This window comes from Salmo salar, chromosome 09 (assembly GCF_965601325.2).
Source record: "Salmo salar chromosome 09, fSalSal1, whole genome shotgun sequence".
NCBI classification, from domain to species: Eukaryota; Metazoa; Chordata; class Actinopteri; order Salmoniformes; family Salmonidae; genus Salmo; species Salmo salar.
In genome coordinates, this window is record NC_138299.1 from 156,308,564 (window position 1) to 156,323,563 (window position 15,000).

The 15,000-nt window shown below is 45.3% G+C and overlaps 1 protein-coding gene across 1 annotated transcript in view; it reads left to right on the forward strand.

Moving 5' to 3' along the window:
- The window catches only part of plch1 (phospholipase C, eta 1), a 154,191-nt gene that overhangs the window by 118,663 nt on the left and 20,528 nt on the right, over positions 1–15,000 (forward strand). Inside the window, exons 11-12 of the mRNA XM_082956476.1 lie at positions 6,765–6,872; positions 14,203–14,355. Coding sequence (XP_082812602.1) covers positions 6,765–6,872; positions 14,203–14,355 — 261 coding nt within the window. The remainder of the gene's footprint in view (positions 1–6,764; positions 6,873–14,202; positions 14,356–15,000) is intronic.

The following is a 15,000-nucleotide window of genomic DNA, read 5'->3' on the forward strand; positions in this document are numbered from 1 at the left end:
TGTGGTTCCAGAGATGTCTGTGTGTGGTTCCAGAGATGTCTGTGTGTGGTTCCAGAGATGTCTGTGTGTGGTTCCAGAGATGTCTGTGTGTGGTTCTAGAGATGTCTGTGTGTGGTTCCAGACATGTCTGTGTGTGGTTCCAGAGATGTCTGTGTGTGGTTCCAGAGATGTCTGTGTGTGGTTCCAGAGATGTCTGTGTGTGGTTCTAGAGATGTCTGTGTGTGGTTCCAGAGATGTCTGTGTGTGGTTCCAGAGATGTCTGTGTGTGGTTCCAGAGATGTCTGTGTGTGGTTCCAGAGATGTCTGTGTGTGGTTCCAGACATGTCTGTGTGTGGTTCCAGAGATGTCTGTGTGTGGTTCCAGACATGTCTGTGTGTGGTTCCAGAGATGTCTGTGTGTGGTTCCAGACATGTCTGTGTGTGGTTCCAGAGATGTCTGTGTGTGGTTCCAGAGATGTCTGTGTGTGGTTCCAGAGATGTCTGTGTGTGGTTCCAGAGATGTCTGTGTGTGGTTCCAGACATGTCTGTGTGTGGTTCTAGAGATGTTTTCTTTGGTGCTGGGGCAAAGTAGGTTCAGACAGATTGACTCTCAGCAGGACCTCTCACAAATGAGGACATAGTGCCATCATTTTGGGAAACCCAAGGGCACTGACACTGGTGCACTCCCCTCCCCTCCCAGAAGCACCTGTTACCTTGTCTCTGTTGCTCTTCTTCAAATTTCATAAATTAGATCTGACACACACAATTATTGGATTCCTCCAGTCCACTATGTGATAAAACCAGCTCTGTGTGTTTCCTGGAAGGAAATCTGACATTGTTTCACTACACAGGAGGGTTTACCTTGTCTGTATATATTTACCTTGTCTGTAGATTTTTTTGGGTGTAAATGTTTAGTTATTTAGCAGATGATCGTATACAGAGAAATTAGGGTTAAGTGCCTTGCTCAAGGACACATCAACAGATGTTTCACCTAGTCAGCTCAGGGATTCGAACCAGCGACCTTTCAGTTACTGGCCCAATGCGCTTAATCGCTAGGCAACCTGCCGCCCTTCCTTGAGAGGGAGAAGAGGGCTGAGAGAGGGAGAGGTTGAGAGGGAGAAGAGGGCTGAGAGAGAGGGAGAGATTGAGAGGGAGAAGAGAACTGAGAGGGAGAGGTTGAGAGGGAGAAGAGAACTGAGATGTTGAGAGAGAGAAGAGGGCTGAGAGAGAGGAAAGGTTGAGAGGGAGAAGAGGGCTGAGAGAGAGGGAAAGGTTGAGAGAGAGAAGAGGGCTGAGAGAGGGAAAGGTTGAGAGGGAGAAGAGGGCTGAGAGAGAGGGAGAGTTTGAGAGGGAGAAGAGAACTGAAAGAGAGATGGAGAGCTGGAGAAGGAGAAGAGAACAGAGAGAGGGAGAGGTTGAGAGGGAAAAGAAGGCTGAGTGAGAGGGAGAGGTTGAGAGGGAGAAGAGGGCTGAGAGAGAGAGGGAGAAGAGGGCTGAGAGAGAGAGGGAGAAGAGGGCTGAGAGAAAGGGAGAAGAGGGCTGAGAGAGAGAGGGAGAAGAGGGCTGAGAGGATAAGAGGGCTGAGAGGGTAATAGGGCTGAGAGAGGGAGAAGAGGGCTGAGAGAGGGAGAAGAGGGCTGAGAGAGGGAGAAGAGGGTTGAGAGAATCAAATCAAATCAAATTCATTTGTCACATACACATGGTTAGCAGGTGTTAATGAAAGTGTAGCGAAATGCTTGTGCTTCTAGTTCCGACCATGCAGTAATATCTAACAAGTAATCTAACAATTTCACAACAACTACCTTATACACACAAGTGTAAAGGAATGAATACGAATATGTACATAAAAATATATAAATGACTGATGGCCGAACGGCATAGGCAAGATGCAGTAGATGGTATAGAGTACAGTATATACATATGAGATGAGTAATGTAGATTTTGAAAACATTATATAAAGTGGCATTGTTTAAAGTGGCTAGTGATACATTTAATTACATCAGATGGCAAGATGCAGTAGATGGTATAGCGTACAGTATATACATAAGAGATGAGTAATGTAGGGTAAGTAAACACTATATAATATAAAGTTGCTAGTGATAAATTGATTACATCAATTTTTCCATTATTAAAGTGGGTGGAGTTGAGTCAGTATGTTGGCAGCAGCCACTCAATGTTAGTGATGGCTGTTCAACAGTCTGATGGCCTTGAGATAGAAGCTGTTTTTCAGTCTCTCTGTCCCAGCTTTGATGCACCTGTACTGACCTCGCCTTCTGGATGGTAGTGGGGTGAACAGGCAGGGGCTCGGGTGGATGTTGTCCTTGATAATCTTTTTTGCCTTCCTGTGACATCGGGTGGTGTAGGTGTCCTGGAGGGCAGGTAGTTTGCCCCCGGTGATGCGTTGTGCAGACCTCACTACCCTCTGGAGAGCCTTCCGGTTATGGGCGGAGCAGCTGCCGTACCAGGCGGTGATACAGCTCGACAGGATGCTCTCGATTGTGCATCTGTAAAAGTTTGAGTGTTTTTGGTGACAAGCCGAATTTCTTCAGGCTCCTGAGGTTGAAGAGGCGCTGCTGCTGCGCCTTCTTCACCACACTGTCTGTGTGGGTGGACCATTTCAGTTTGTCCGTGATGTGTACGCTGAGGAACTTAAAACTCTCCACCTTCTCCACTACTGTCCCGTCGATGTGGATAGGGGGGCTGCTCCCTCTGCTGTTTCCTGAAGTCCACGATCATCTCCTTTGTTTTGTTGACATTCAGTGTGAGGTTATTTTCCTGACACTACACTCCGAGGGCCATCACCTCCTCCCTGTAGGCCGTCTCGCCGTTGTTGGTAATCAAGCCTACTACTGTAGTGTCGTCTGCAAACTTGATGATTGAGTTGGAGGCGTGCATGGCGTGCAGGTAGACAGTCATGGGTGAACAGGGAGTACAGGAGAGGGCTGAGAATGCACCCTTGTGGGGACCCAGTGTTGAGGATCAGCGGGGTGGAGATGTTGTTACCTACCCTCACCACCTGGGGGCGGCCCGTCAGGAAGTCCAGGACCCAGTTGCACAGGGCGGGGTCGAGACCCAGGGTCTCGAGCTTAATGACGAGTTTGGAGGGTACTATGGTGTTAAATGCTGAGCTGTAATCGATGAACAGCATTCTTACATAGGTATTCCTCTTGTCCAGATGGGATAGGGCAGTGTGCAGTGTGATGGCGATTGCGTCGTCTGTGGACCTATTGTGGCGGTAAGCAAATTGGAGTGGGTCTAGGGTGTCAGGTAGGGCGGAGGTGATATGGTCCTTGACTAGTCTCCCAAAGCACTTCATGATGACGGATGTGAGTGCTACATGGCGGTAGTCATTTAGCTCAGTTACCTTAGCTTTCTTGGGAACAGGAACAATGGTGGCCCTCTTGAAGCATGTGGGGACAGCAGACTGGGATAAGGATTGATTGAATATGTCTGTGAACACACCAGCCAGCTGTTCTGCGCATGCTCTGAGGACGCGGCCGGGGATGCCGTCTCGGCCTGCAGACTTGCGAGGGTTAACACGTTTAAATGTTTTACTCATGTTGGCTACAGTGAAGGAGAGCCCGCAGGTTTTGGTGGCGGGCTGTGTCAGTGGCACTGTATTGTCCTCAAAGCGAGCAAAAAAGTTGTTCAGTCTGTCTGGGAGCAAAGCATCGACGGGGCTGGTTTTCCTTTTGTAGTCCGTGATTGACTGTAGACCCTGCGACATACCTCTCGTGTCTGAGCTGTTGAATTGCGACTCCACTTTGTCTCTGTACTGACGCTGTACTGAAGAGGAGAAGAGGGCTGAGAGAGGGAGAAGAGGGCTGAGAGAGGGGGAAAGGGCTGAGAGAGGGGGAGAGGGCTGAGAGAGAGAGAGAAGAGGGCTGAGAGAGGGGGAGAGGGCTGAGAGAGAGGGAGAAGAGGGCCGAGAGAGGGGGGAGTGGGCTGAGAGAGAGGGAGAAGAGGGCTAAGAGAGAGGGGGGAGCGGGCTGAGAGAGAGGGATAGATGGATAGAGGGTGAGTGTGGTAGTGATGTGAAGAAGGACATTAATGACCCTGAGAGGACTTATTGTTCTCTCTCTCTCTTTCTCTCTTTATTTTTCTCTCTCTCTCTCTCTCTCTCTCTCGCGAGCATGCACACACACAAACAGACACAAACAAACATGCGCACACACACACAGCAAGAGAGAGTGGTTACTCTTCAGCCTGAGAGTTGCTCTAGGGTTTAGAGAGAGAATCCTTTAGTTCCCCACACAGCTTCTCTAGCTCAACTTCCTCTTGGCCTTTACCATTCTGCTGGTAAACACTGAGAAATGAACCACTCACAGTAGTTTTATTATTTAGGAATCCCCATTAGCTGTTGCCAAGGCAGAAGCTACTCTTCCTGGGGTCCAAACATATTAAGGCACTTACATTACATATAAAACTAAAGATAAAACACCACTACATATCTACAATACAAAATGTTTAATACCACCATACAACAATATTACAATGTATGTGCATGCATGTGTCTGTACCTTTCTACTGCTTGCATCAGTTACCTGATCTAAAAAAAAAACTTTATTTAACTAGTCAGCTAAGAACAAATTCTTATTTACAATGACGGCCTACACCGGCCAAACCCGGACGGCGCTGGGACAATTGTGCGCCGCCCTATGGGACTCCCAAACACGGCTGGTTGTGATATAGCCTGGAAATCGAACCAGGGTGTCTGTAGTGATGCCTCAAGCACTGAGATGCAATGCCTTAGACCACTGCGACACCTGGGAGCTCCTGTAGAGTTCCTTGAAGTCATGGCTCTATGTAGTACTGTGCGAGCTGTGTGCAAGTATTTTAAACAGACAGCTCGGTACATTCTGCTTGTCAACACCTCTTACAAAAACAATTAGTGATGCATGTCAATCTCTCTTCCACTTTGAGCCATGAGAGATTGACATGCATGTCATTAATGTTAGCTCTCCGTGTACTTTTAAGGGCCAGCCGCACTGCCCTGTTCTGAGCCAACTGCAATTTTCCTAAGTTCCTCTTTGTGGCACCTGACCACACGACTGAACAGTAGTCCAGGTACGACAAAACTAGATGCTGTAGGACCTGCCTTGTTGATAGTGCTGTTAAGAAGGTAGAGCAGCACTTTATCACGGACAGACTTCTCCAAATCTTAGGTACTGTTGTATCAATATGTTTTGACCATGACAGTTTACAATCCAGGGTTACTCCAAGCAGTTTAGTCACCTCAACTTGCACAATTTCCACATTATTGATTACGAGATGTAGTTGAGGTTTAGGGTTTAGGGAATGATTTGTCCCAAATACCATGCTTTTAGTTTTGGAAATATTTAGGACTAACTTATTCCTTGCTACCCATTCCAAAACTAACTGCAGCTCTTTGTTAAGTGTTGCAGTAATTTCACTCGCTGTAGTAGCTGACGTGTATAGTGTTGAGTTATCTACATACATAGACACACAGGCTTTACTCAAAAACATGTCTTTAGTAAAGATTGAAAAACGTAAGGGGCGTAAACAGCTGCCCTGGGGAATTCCTGATTCTACCTGGATTATGTTGGAGAGGCTTCCATTAAAGAACACCATCTGTGTTCTGTTAGACAAGTAACTTTTTATCCACATTATAGCAGGGGGTGTAAAGCCATAACACATACGTTTTTCCAGCAGCAGACTACGATCTGTAATGTCAAAAGCTGCACTGAAGTCTAACAAGACAGCCCCCACAATCATTTTATCATCTATTTCTCTCAGCCAATCATCAGGCATTTTTGTAAGTGCTGTGCTTGTTGAATGTCCTTCTTTATAAGCAAACGTATGTTGTCAATTTGTTTACTGAAAAATAGCATTGTACAATTTTTTCAAAAAGGTTACTAAGGGTTTGTAACAGGTTGATTGGTTGGCTATTTGAGCCAGTAAAGGGGTTTTTAATATTGTTAAGTAGCGGAATGACTTTAGCTTCCCTCCAAACCTGGGGGCACACACTTTCCAGTAGGCTTAAATTGAAGATATCGCAAATAGGAGTGGCAATATCGTCCGCTATTATCCTCATTCATTTTCCATCCAGATTTTCAGACCCCGGTGGTTTGTCATTGTTAATAGACAACAATAATGTTTTCACTTCTTCCACACTGACTTTACGTAATTCAAAAGTACAATTCTTGACTCATAATTTGGTCAGATATACTTGGATGTGTAGTGTCAGTGTTTGTTGCTGTCATCCCTAAGTTTGCTTATCTTGCCAATGAAAAAGTAATTAAAGTAGTTGCCAATATCAGTGGGTTTTGTGATGAATGAGCGATCTGATTCAATGAATGATGGAGCCGAGGTAACTTTTTCCCCAAAATTTCATTTAAGGTGCTCCAAAGCTTTTACTATCATTCTTTAAATCATTTATTTTGTTTCATAGTATAGTTTATTTTTCTTCAGGACTCTGAGAGGAGATGATATGGCTTGCCTGTGTGTGTTTGGGAAAGACTCCTGACTTCCTGTCTGAGTGGGAAGTAATGCTCCTGGTATAGCTGGAGGCGTCATCATGTAACAGATGTGTTCCTGTTATTGTGTTACATCCTCCATATGGTTCATACGATAAAGATGAGCTTAACACGCACCTCTCTCTCGCTCTCTCTCTGTCTCTCTCTCTCTCTCTCTCTCTCTCTCTCTCTCTCTCTCTCTCCTCTCTCCCTCCTCTCTCTCTCCTCTCCTCTCTCTCTCTCTCTCTCTCTCTCTCTCTCTCTCTCTCTCTTTCTCTCTCTCTCTCTCTCTCTCTCTCCCTCCCTCCAGGGGAAGCGTCTCCCTCTGTACCTGTCTCTAGATGTTGAGGAGGGGGAGGTGTCAGATGATGACAGTGCTGATGAGATTGAGGACGACTTTAAACTGAAGAACAGCAATGTAAGTTAAAACAGGTCAAAGTCATGTTCTGACATGCAACTGTATCCATTTCACACATCCATTTCATTAATGGCTGGTGCGAAGGCCTGTCCATTAATCAGTGTGTTCTCACTGCGTCAGAGACAGGCCATGTAATGGACTTGTAATTTATTTTATTTAACCTTTCTTTAACTAGGCAGCATTGACAGCATTGAGCTGAAATTAGGGCTGGCAATGGTCAGGGACCTCATGATACGATATTATAATGATACTTGGGTGCCGATATGATATGTAATATACTATGATTTTATTGCGATTTGTTGTTCCAAACATATTGCTCACTATATGTCTGCTGCAGAGAGACAAGAGAGCACGAGAAAAGGAGTTTTGATCTGTCAAGGAAAATAAAAATAATGAAAACATGTTGGCTCATTATTTAAAAAGAAGATGGAGAACAAGCTGTATGATGAAAAGTTTTGGTGCAGGTACACTCGACTAGTGCTAGCTAACATTACCTAGCAAAAAAATGCATTATATATATATATATATATATATATATATATATATTATATATATATATCCAGCATCCCGGAGTCGCCTCTTCACTGTTGACGTTGAGACTGGTGTTTTGTGGGTACTATTTTAATACATCTGCCATTTGAGGACTTGTGAGGCGTCTGTTTCTCAAACTAGACCATCTAATGTACTTGTCCTCTTGCTCAGTTGTGCACCGGGGCCTCCCACTCCTCTTTCTATTCTGGTTAGAGCCAGTTTGCGCTGTCCTGTGAAGGGAGTAGTACACAGCGTTGTACAAGATCTTCAGTTGCTTGGCAATTTCTTGCATGGAACAGCTTTCATTTCTCAGAACAAAAATAGTCTGACGAGTTTCAGAAGAAAGGTCTATGTTTCTGGACATTTTTAGCCTGTAATCAAACCCACAAATGCTGATGCTCCAGATACTCAACTAGTCTAAAGAAGCCCAGTTTTATTACTTCTTTAATCAGAACAACAGTTTTCAGATGTGCTAACATAATTGCAAAATGGTTTTCTAATGATCAATTAGCCTTTTAAAATGATAAACTTGGATTAGCTAACACAACGTGCCATTGGAACACAGGAGTGATGGTTGCTGATAATGGGCCTCTGTACACCTATGTAGATATTCCATCATAAAATCTGCCGTTTCCAGCTACAATAGTCATTTACAACATTAACAATGTATACACTGTATTTCTGATCAATTTGATGTTATTTGAATGGATCAAAAATGTGCTTTTCTTTCAAAAACAAGGACATTTCTAAGTGACCCCAAACTTTTGAACAGTAGTGTATGTAAACTCAGCAAAAAAAGAAATGTCCTCTCACTGTCAAATGCATTTATTTTCAGCAAACTTATCATGTGTAAATATTTGTATGAACATTACAAGATTCAACAACTGAGACATAAACTGAAGAAGTTCCACAGACATGTGACTAACAGAAATTAAATAATGTGTCCCTGAACAAAGGGGGGTCAAAATCCAAACTAACAGTCAGTATCTGGTGTGGCCACCAGCTGCATTAAGTACTGCTGTGCATCTCCTCCTCATGGACTGCACCAGATTTGCCAGTTCTTTCTGTGAGATGTTACCCCACTCTTCCACCAAGACATCTGCAAGTTCCTGGACATTTCCAGGTGTAATGGCCCTAGCTCTCACCCTCCGATGCAAAAGGTCCCAGACGTGCTCAGTGGGATTGAGATCTGGGCTCTTCGCTGGCCATGGCAGAATACTGACATTCCTGTCTTGCAGGAAATCACACACAGAATGAGCAGTATGGCTGGTGGCATTGACATGCTGGAGGGTCATGTCAGGATGAGCCTGCAGGAAGGGTACCACATGAGGGAGGAGGATGTCTTCCCTGTAACGCACAGCGTTGATTGCCTGCAATGATCACAAGCTCAATCCGATGATGATCCCCAGACCATGACGGACCTTCCACCTCCAAATCGATCTCGCTCCAGAGTACAGGCCTCGGTGTAACGCTCATTCCTTCGTCGATAAACGCGAATCCGACCATCACCCCTGGTGAGACAAAACCGCGATTCGTCAGGGAAGAGCACTTTTTCCAGTCCTGTCTGGTCCAGCGATGGTGGGTTTGTGCCCATTGGCGACGTTGTTGCCGGTGATGTCTGGTGAGGACCTGCCTTACAACAGGCCTACAAGCCCTCGGGCCAGCCTCTCTCAGCCTATTGCGTACAGTCTGAGCACTGATGGAGGGATTGTGCATTCCTGGTGTAACTCGGGCAGTTGTTGTTGCCATCCTGTACTTGTCCCGCAGGTGTGATGTTCGGATGTACCGAGCCTATGCAGGTGTTGTTACACGTAGTCTGCCACTGCGAGGACGATCAGCTGTCCGTCCTGTCTCACTGTAGCACTGTCTTAGGCGTCTCACAGTACGGACATTGCAATTTATTGCCCTGGCCACATCTGCAGTCCTCATGTCTCCTTGCAGCATGCCTAAGGCACGTTCACGCAGATGAGCAGGGACCCTGGACATCTTTCTTTTGGTGTTTTTCAGAGTCAGTAGAAAGGCCTCTTTAGTCAGTAGAAAGGCCTCTTCAGTGCTCCTTCAAGACTGTTGGAAAAGCATTCAAGGTGAAGCTGGTTGAGAGAATGCCAAGCTTGTGCAAAGTTGTCTTGAAGACAAAGGGTGGCTACTTTGAAGAATCTAAAATATTTTTCGATTTGTTTAACACTTTGTTTGGTTACTACATGATTCCATATGTGTTATTTCATAGTTTTGATGTGTTCACTATTATTCTACAAAGTAGAAAATAGTAAAAATGAAGAAAAACCCTTGAATGAGTAGGTGTGTCCAAACTTCTCACTCATGCTGTATATACTACATGACCAAAAGTATTTGGACACCTGCTAGTCCAACATCCAAAATCATGGACATTAATATGGAATTAGTCCCCCCTTTGCTGCTATAACAGCCTCCACTCTTTTGTAAAGGCTTTCCACTAGATGTTGGAACATTGCTGCGCGAACATGCTTCCATTCAGCCACAAGAGCATTAGTGAGGTCAGGCGCTGATGTTGGGGAAATAGGCCTGGCTCACAGTCTGCGTTCCAATTCATCTCAAAGGTGTTCGATGGGGTTGAGGTCAGGGCTCTGTGCAGGACAGTCAAGTTCTTCCAAACCGATCTTGACTAACCATTTCTGCATGGACCTCGCTTTGTCCACGGGGACATTGTCATGCTGAAACAGGAAAGGGCCTTTCCCAAACTGTTGACACAACGTTGAGAGCACAGAATCTTCAAGATGTCGTAGCATTAAGATTTCCCTTCACTCTCCTGGCATCCGCCAAACCCAGATTCGTCCGTCGGACTGCCTGCAGGTGAAGTGTGATTCATTACTCCAGAGAAAACGTTGCCACTGCTCCAGAGTCCAATGGCAGCGAGCTTTAAACCCCTCCAGCCTACACTTGGCATTGCACATGGTGATCTTAGGCTTGTGTGCAGCTGCTCGACCATGGAAACCCATTTCATGAAGCTCCCGACGAACAGTTATTGTGCTGACGTTGCTTCAAGAGGCAGTTTGGAACTCGGTAGTGAGTGTTGCAACGGAGGACAGAGTATTTTTACGCACTTCAGCACTTTGTTGTCCCGTTTTTTGAGCCGTTGTTGCTCCTAGACGTTTTCCACTTCACAATAACAGCCCTTACAGTTGACCGGGACAGCTCTAGTAGGGCAGAAATTTGATGAACTGACTTGTTGGAAAGGTGGCATCTTATCACTGTGCCACGTTGAAAGTCACTGAGCTCTTCAGTAAGGACATTCTACAGCCAATATTTGTCTTTGAAGATTACATGGCTGTGTGCTCAATTTTATACACATGTCAGCAACGGCCGAAATAGCCTAATCCACTCAGTTGGAGGGGTGTCCACATACTTTTGTATATATATTGTATTCTGTATATACAATACCAGTCAAAAGTTTGGACGCACCTACTCATTGAAGAGTTTTTCTTTATTTTTACATTGTAGAATAATAGTGAAGACATCAAAACTATAAAATAACAAACATGGAATCATGCAGTAACCAAACAAGTGTTATACAAAATAAAAAAATAAAAAAATATATATAAAAAAAAAATATATATATATATATATATATATATATATATATATATATATATATATATATATATATATATATATATACTGCTCAAAAAATAAAGGGAACACTTAAACAACACATCCTAGATCTGAATGAAAGAAATAATCTTATTAAATACTTTTTTCTTTACATAGTTGAATGTGCTGACAACAAAATCACACAAAAATAATCAATGGAAATCCAATTTTTCAACCCATGGAGGTCTGGATTTGGAGTCACACTCAAAATTAAAGTGGAAAACCACACTACAGGCTGATCCAACTTTGATGTAATGTCCTTAAAACAAGTCAAAATTAGGCTCAGTTGTGTGTGTGGCCTCCACGTGCCTGTATGATCTCCCTACAACGCCTGGGCATGCTCCTGATGAGGTGGCGGATGGTCTCCTGAGGGATCTCCTCCCAGACCTGGACTAAAGCATCCGCCAACTCCTGGACAGTCTGTGGTGCAACGTGGCGTTGATGGATGGAGCAAGACATGATGTCCCAGATGTGCTCAATTGGATTCAGGTCTGGGGAACGGGCGGGCCAGTCCATAGCATCAATGCCTTCCTCTTGCAGGAACTGCTGACACACTCCAGCCACATGAGGTCTAGCATTGTCTTGCATTAGGAGGAAACCAGGGCCAACCCCACCAGCATATGGTCTCACAAGGGGTCTGAGGATCTCGGTACCTAATGGCAGTCAGGCTACCTCTGGCGAGCACATAGAGGGCTGTGCGGCCTCCCAAAGAAATGCCACCCCACACCATGACTGACCCACCGCCAAACCGGTCATGCTGGAGGATGTTGCAGGCAGCAGAACGTTCTCCACGGCGTCTCCAGACTCTGTCACGTCTGTCACATGTGCTCAGTGTGAACCTGCTTTCATCTGTGAAGAGCACAGGGCGCCAGTGGCGAATTTGCCAATCTTGGTGTTCTCTGGCAAATGCCAAACGTCCTGCACGGTGTTGGGCTGTAAGCACAACCCCCACCTGTGGACGTCGGGCCCTCATACCACCCTCATGGAGTCTGTTTCTGACCGTTTGAGCAGACACATGCACATTTGTGGCCTGCTGGAGGTCATTTTGCAGGGCTCTGGCAGTGCTCCTCCTGCTCCTCCTTGCACAAAGGCGGAGGTAGCGGTCCTGCTGCTGGGTTGTTGCCCTCCTACGGCCTCCTCCTCATCTCCTGATGTACTGGCCTGTCTCCTGGTAGCGCCTCCATGCTCTGGACACTACGCTGACAGACACAGCAAACCTTCTTGCCACAGCTCGCATTGATGTGCCATCCTGGATGAGCTGCACTACCTGAGCCACTTGTGTGGGTTGTAGACTCCGTCTCATGCTACCACTAGAGTGAAAGCACCGCCAACATTCAAAAGTGACCAAAACATCAGCCAGGGAGCATAGGAACTGAGAATTGGTCTGTGGTCCCCACCTGCAGAACCACTCCTTTATTGGGGGTGTCTCGCTTATTGCCTATAATTTCCACCTGTTGTCTATTCCATTTGCACAACAGCATGTGAAATTTATTGTCAATCAGTGTTGCTTCCTAAGTGGACAGTTTGATTTCACAGAAGTGTGATTGACTTGGAGTTACATTGTGTTGTTTAAGTGTTCCCTTTATTTTTTTGAGCAGTGTATATATATTTTTTATCGATATAAGGAGTCATACATAGTATCAATATAATATCGTCCAAAATAATATTGCGATATGTACAGTAACTGTATCAATCACAACCAGAATTCACCACACTAATAGGACTGTAATGTTAGAGCTGGGAAGGTATGATAGACGATTAGCTCGAGTTGTGTTTGAGACTAATTCATGTTTAACGACCTTGTCGCAGACACAGCGTGTGTGTGTTTAACAATTCCAATTTAGTGAATTATTAGCTTCATTATACAATACACCTCAACAAACGTGACTGGAAAAGCAAGAGGAATGGGAGATATGATTTCCCCCTAATTCATTCCTGATTAAGTTCTTACATTTGAATCCTATCATAAAATGGACTGATAAATAACTTATAATTATGTGATGAATATGTGATATGTGACTAGTTTCCCTCAATCCCAGTGAAGAGAGGGTGATATGTACAGCACCAGTCAAAAGATTGGACTCACCTACTCATTCAAGGGTTTTTCTTTCTTTTTTTAGTATTTTCTACATTGTAGAATAATAGTGAAGAGATCAAAACTATGAAATAACACACATGCGTCTATCTGTCTGTCTGTCTGTCTGTCTGTCTGTCTGTCTGTCTGTCTGTCTGTCTGTCTGTCTGTCTGTACTGGTAGCACTGCTACACTAATGACCTGGTGTATTCAACCAGGGACTGATGGGTTTAGAACCAATACATCATCAACTCATCTCTCTCTCTCTCCCCGTCGCTCTCTGTCGCTCTCTCTCTCTCTCTCTCTCCCTGTCGCTCTCTGTCCTTCTCTCTCTCTCTCTCTCTCTCCCCGTCGCTCTCTGTCGTTCTCTCTCTCTCTCTCCCCGTCGCTCTCTGTCCTTCTCTCTCTCTCTCTCCCCGTCGCTCTCTGTCGTTCTCTCTCTCTCCCCGTCGCTCTCTGTCGTTCTCTCTCTCTCTGCCGTTCTCTCTCTCTCCCTGTCGCTCTCTGTCCTTCTCTCTCTCTCTCTCCCTGTCGCTCTCTGTCGTTCTCTCTCTCTCCCCCCCCGTCGCTCTGTGTCGTCTCTCTCTCTCTCTCTCGTTGTCTCTGTCTCGGTCTCTCTCTCCCTGTCGCTCTCTGTCGTTCTCTCTCTCGCTCTCTCTCTCTCTCTCCCTGTCGCTCTCTGTCGTTCTCTCTCTCTTTCTCGCTGTCTCTCTGTCTCTCTCTCTCTCTCTGTCTATCTCTCTCTCCCTGTCGCTTTCTGTCGTTCTCTCTCTCTCTCTCCCCGTCGCTCTCTGTCGTTCTCTCTCTCCCTCCCCCCGTCTCCCTCCTTCCCTTTCTCTTCCCTCCTTCCCTTTCTCTTCCCTCCTTCCCTTTCTCTTCCCTCCTTCCCTTTCTCTTCTCTCCTTCCCTTTCTCTTCCCTCCTTCCCTTTCTCTTCCCTCCTTCCCTTTCTCTTCCCTCCTTCCCTTTCTCTTCTCTCCTTCCCTTTCTCTTCTCTCCTTCCCTTTCTCTTCCCTCCTTCCCTTTCTCTTCCCTCCCTCCCTTTCTCTTCCCTCCTTCCCTTTCTCTTCTCTCCTTCCCTTTCTCTTCCCTCCTTCAGAGTAATGGTAACCACCAAGTTGAAAGTTACATCAGGAAGAAGCTGGACTGTCTTTTGAAGGAGTCTCAGATTGGAGACAAGGAGGACACAGACAGCTTCAGCATCAGAGCCTTGCTCAGAGCCACACATGTAGGCCTGCAGAAGAACCTAACGGTACGTGCGCACGCACGCACGCATGTACGCACACACACACACACACACACACACACACACACACACACACACACACACACACACACACACACACACACACACACACACACACACACACACACACACAGCTGATCCCAAAGGGAACTTCTCACCCGAGCTGGTAGGTCTTTCATTGAATGCAGAGAAATAATACATTGTTAGTGAGAGAAAAATGTCTGCAGTGTCTCTTTTATTAATATTTAATTTCCCTGCCTCTGCTGATTGTATTTTCAGATTAATAGGTCTCTAAACATCCATTTTAATGCAGTGTGTCTAACAGTATGAGCAGGGAGTTCCTATACTCTTCATTCTCCCCCTCTCTCCCTCACACACGTACCAGTTTATGGCTTGGTGTCTGTGGAGAGTCCTCTAGCTACAGGCTGCTAATGAGGCTGTGATAAATCAAAGAGACACACACACATTTAATCAAAATCAAATGTTATTGGTCGCTTACACATATTTATCAGATGTTATTGCGGGTTTAGTGAAATATTTATGTTCCAACAGTGCAGCAGTATCTAACAATACATGCAACAAAAAAGGAATTAAGAAATATAGAAATATTAGAACAAGCAATGTCAGAGTCCAGAATATAAATATATATGA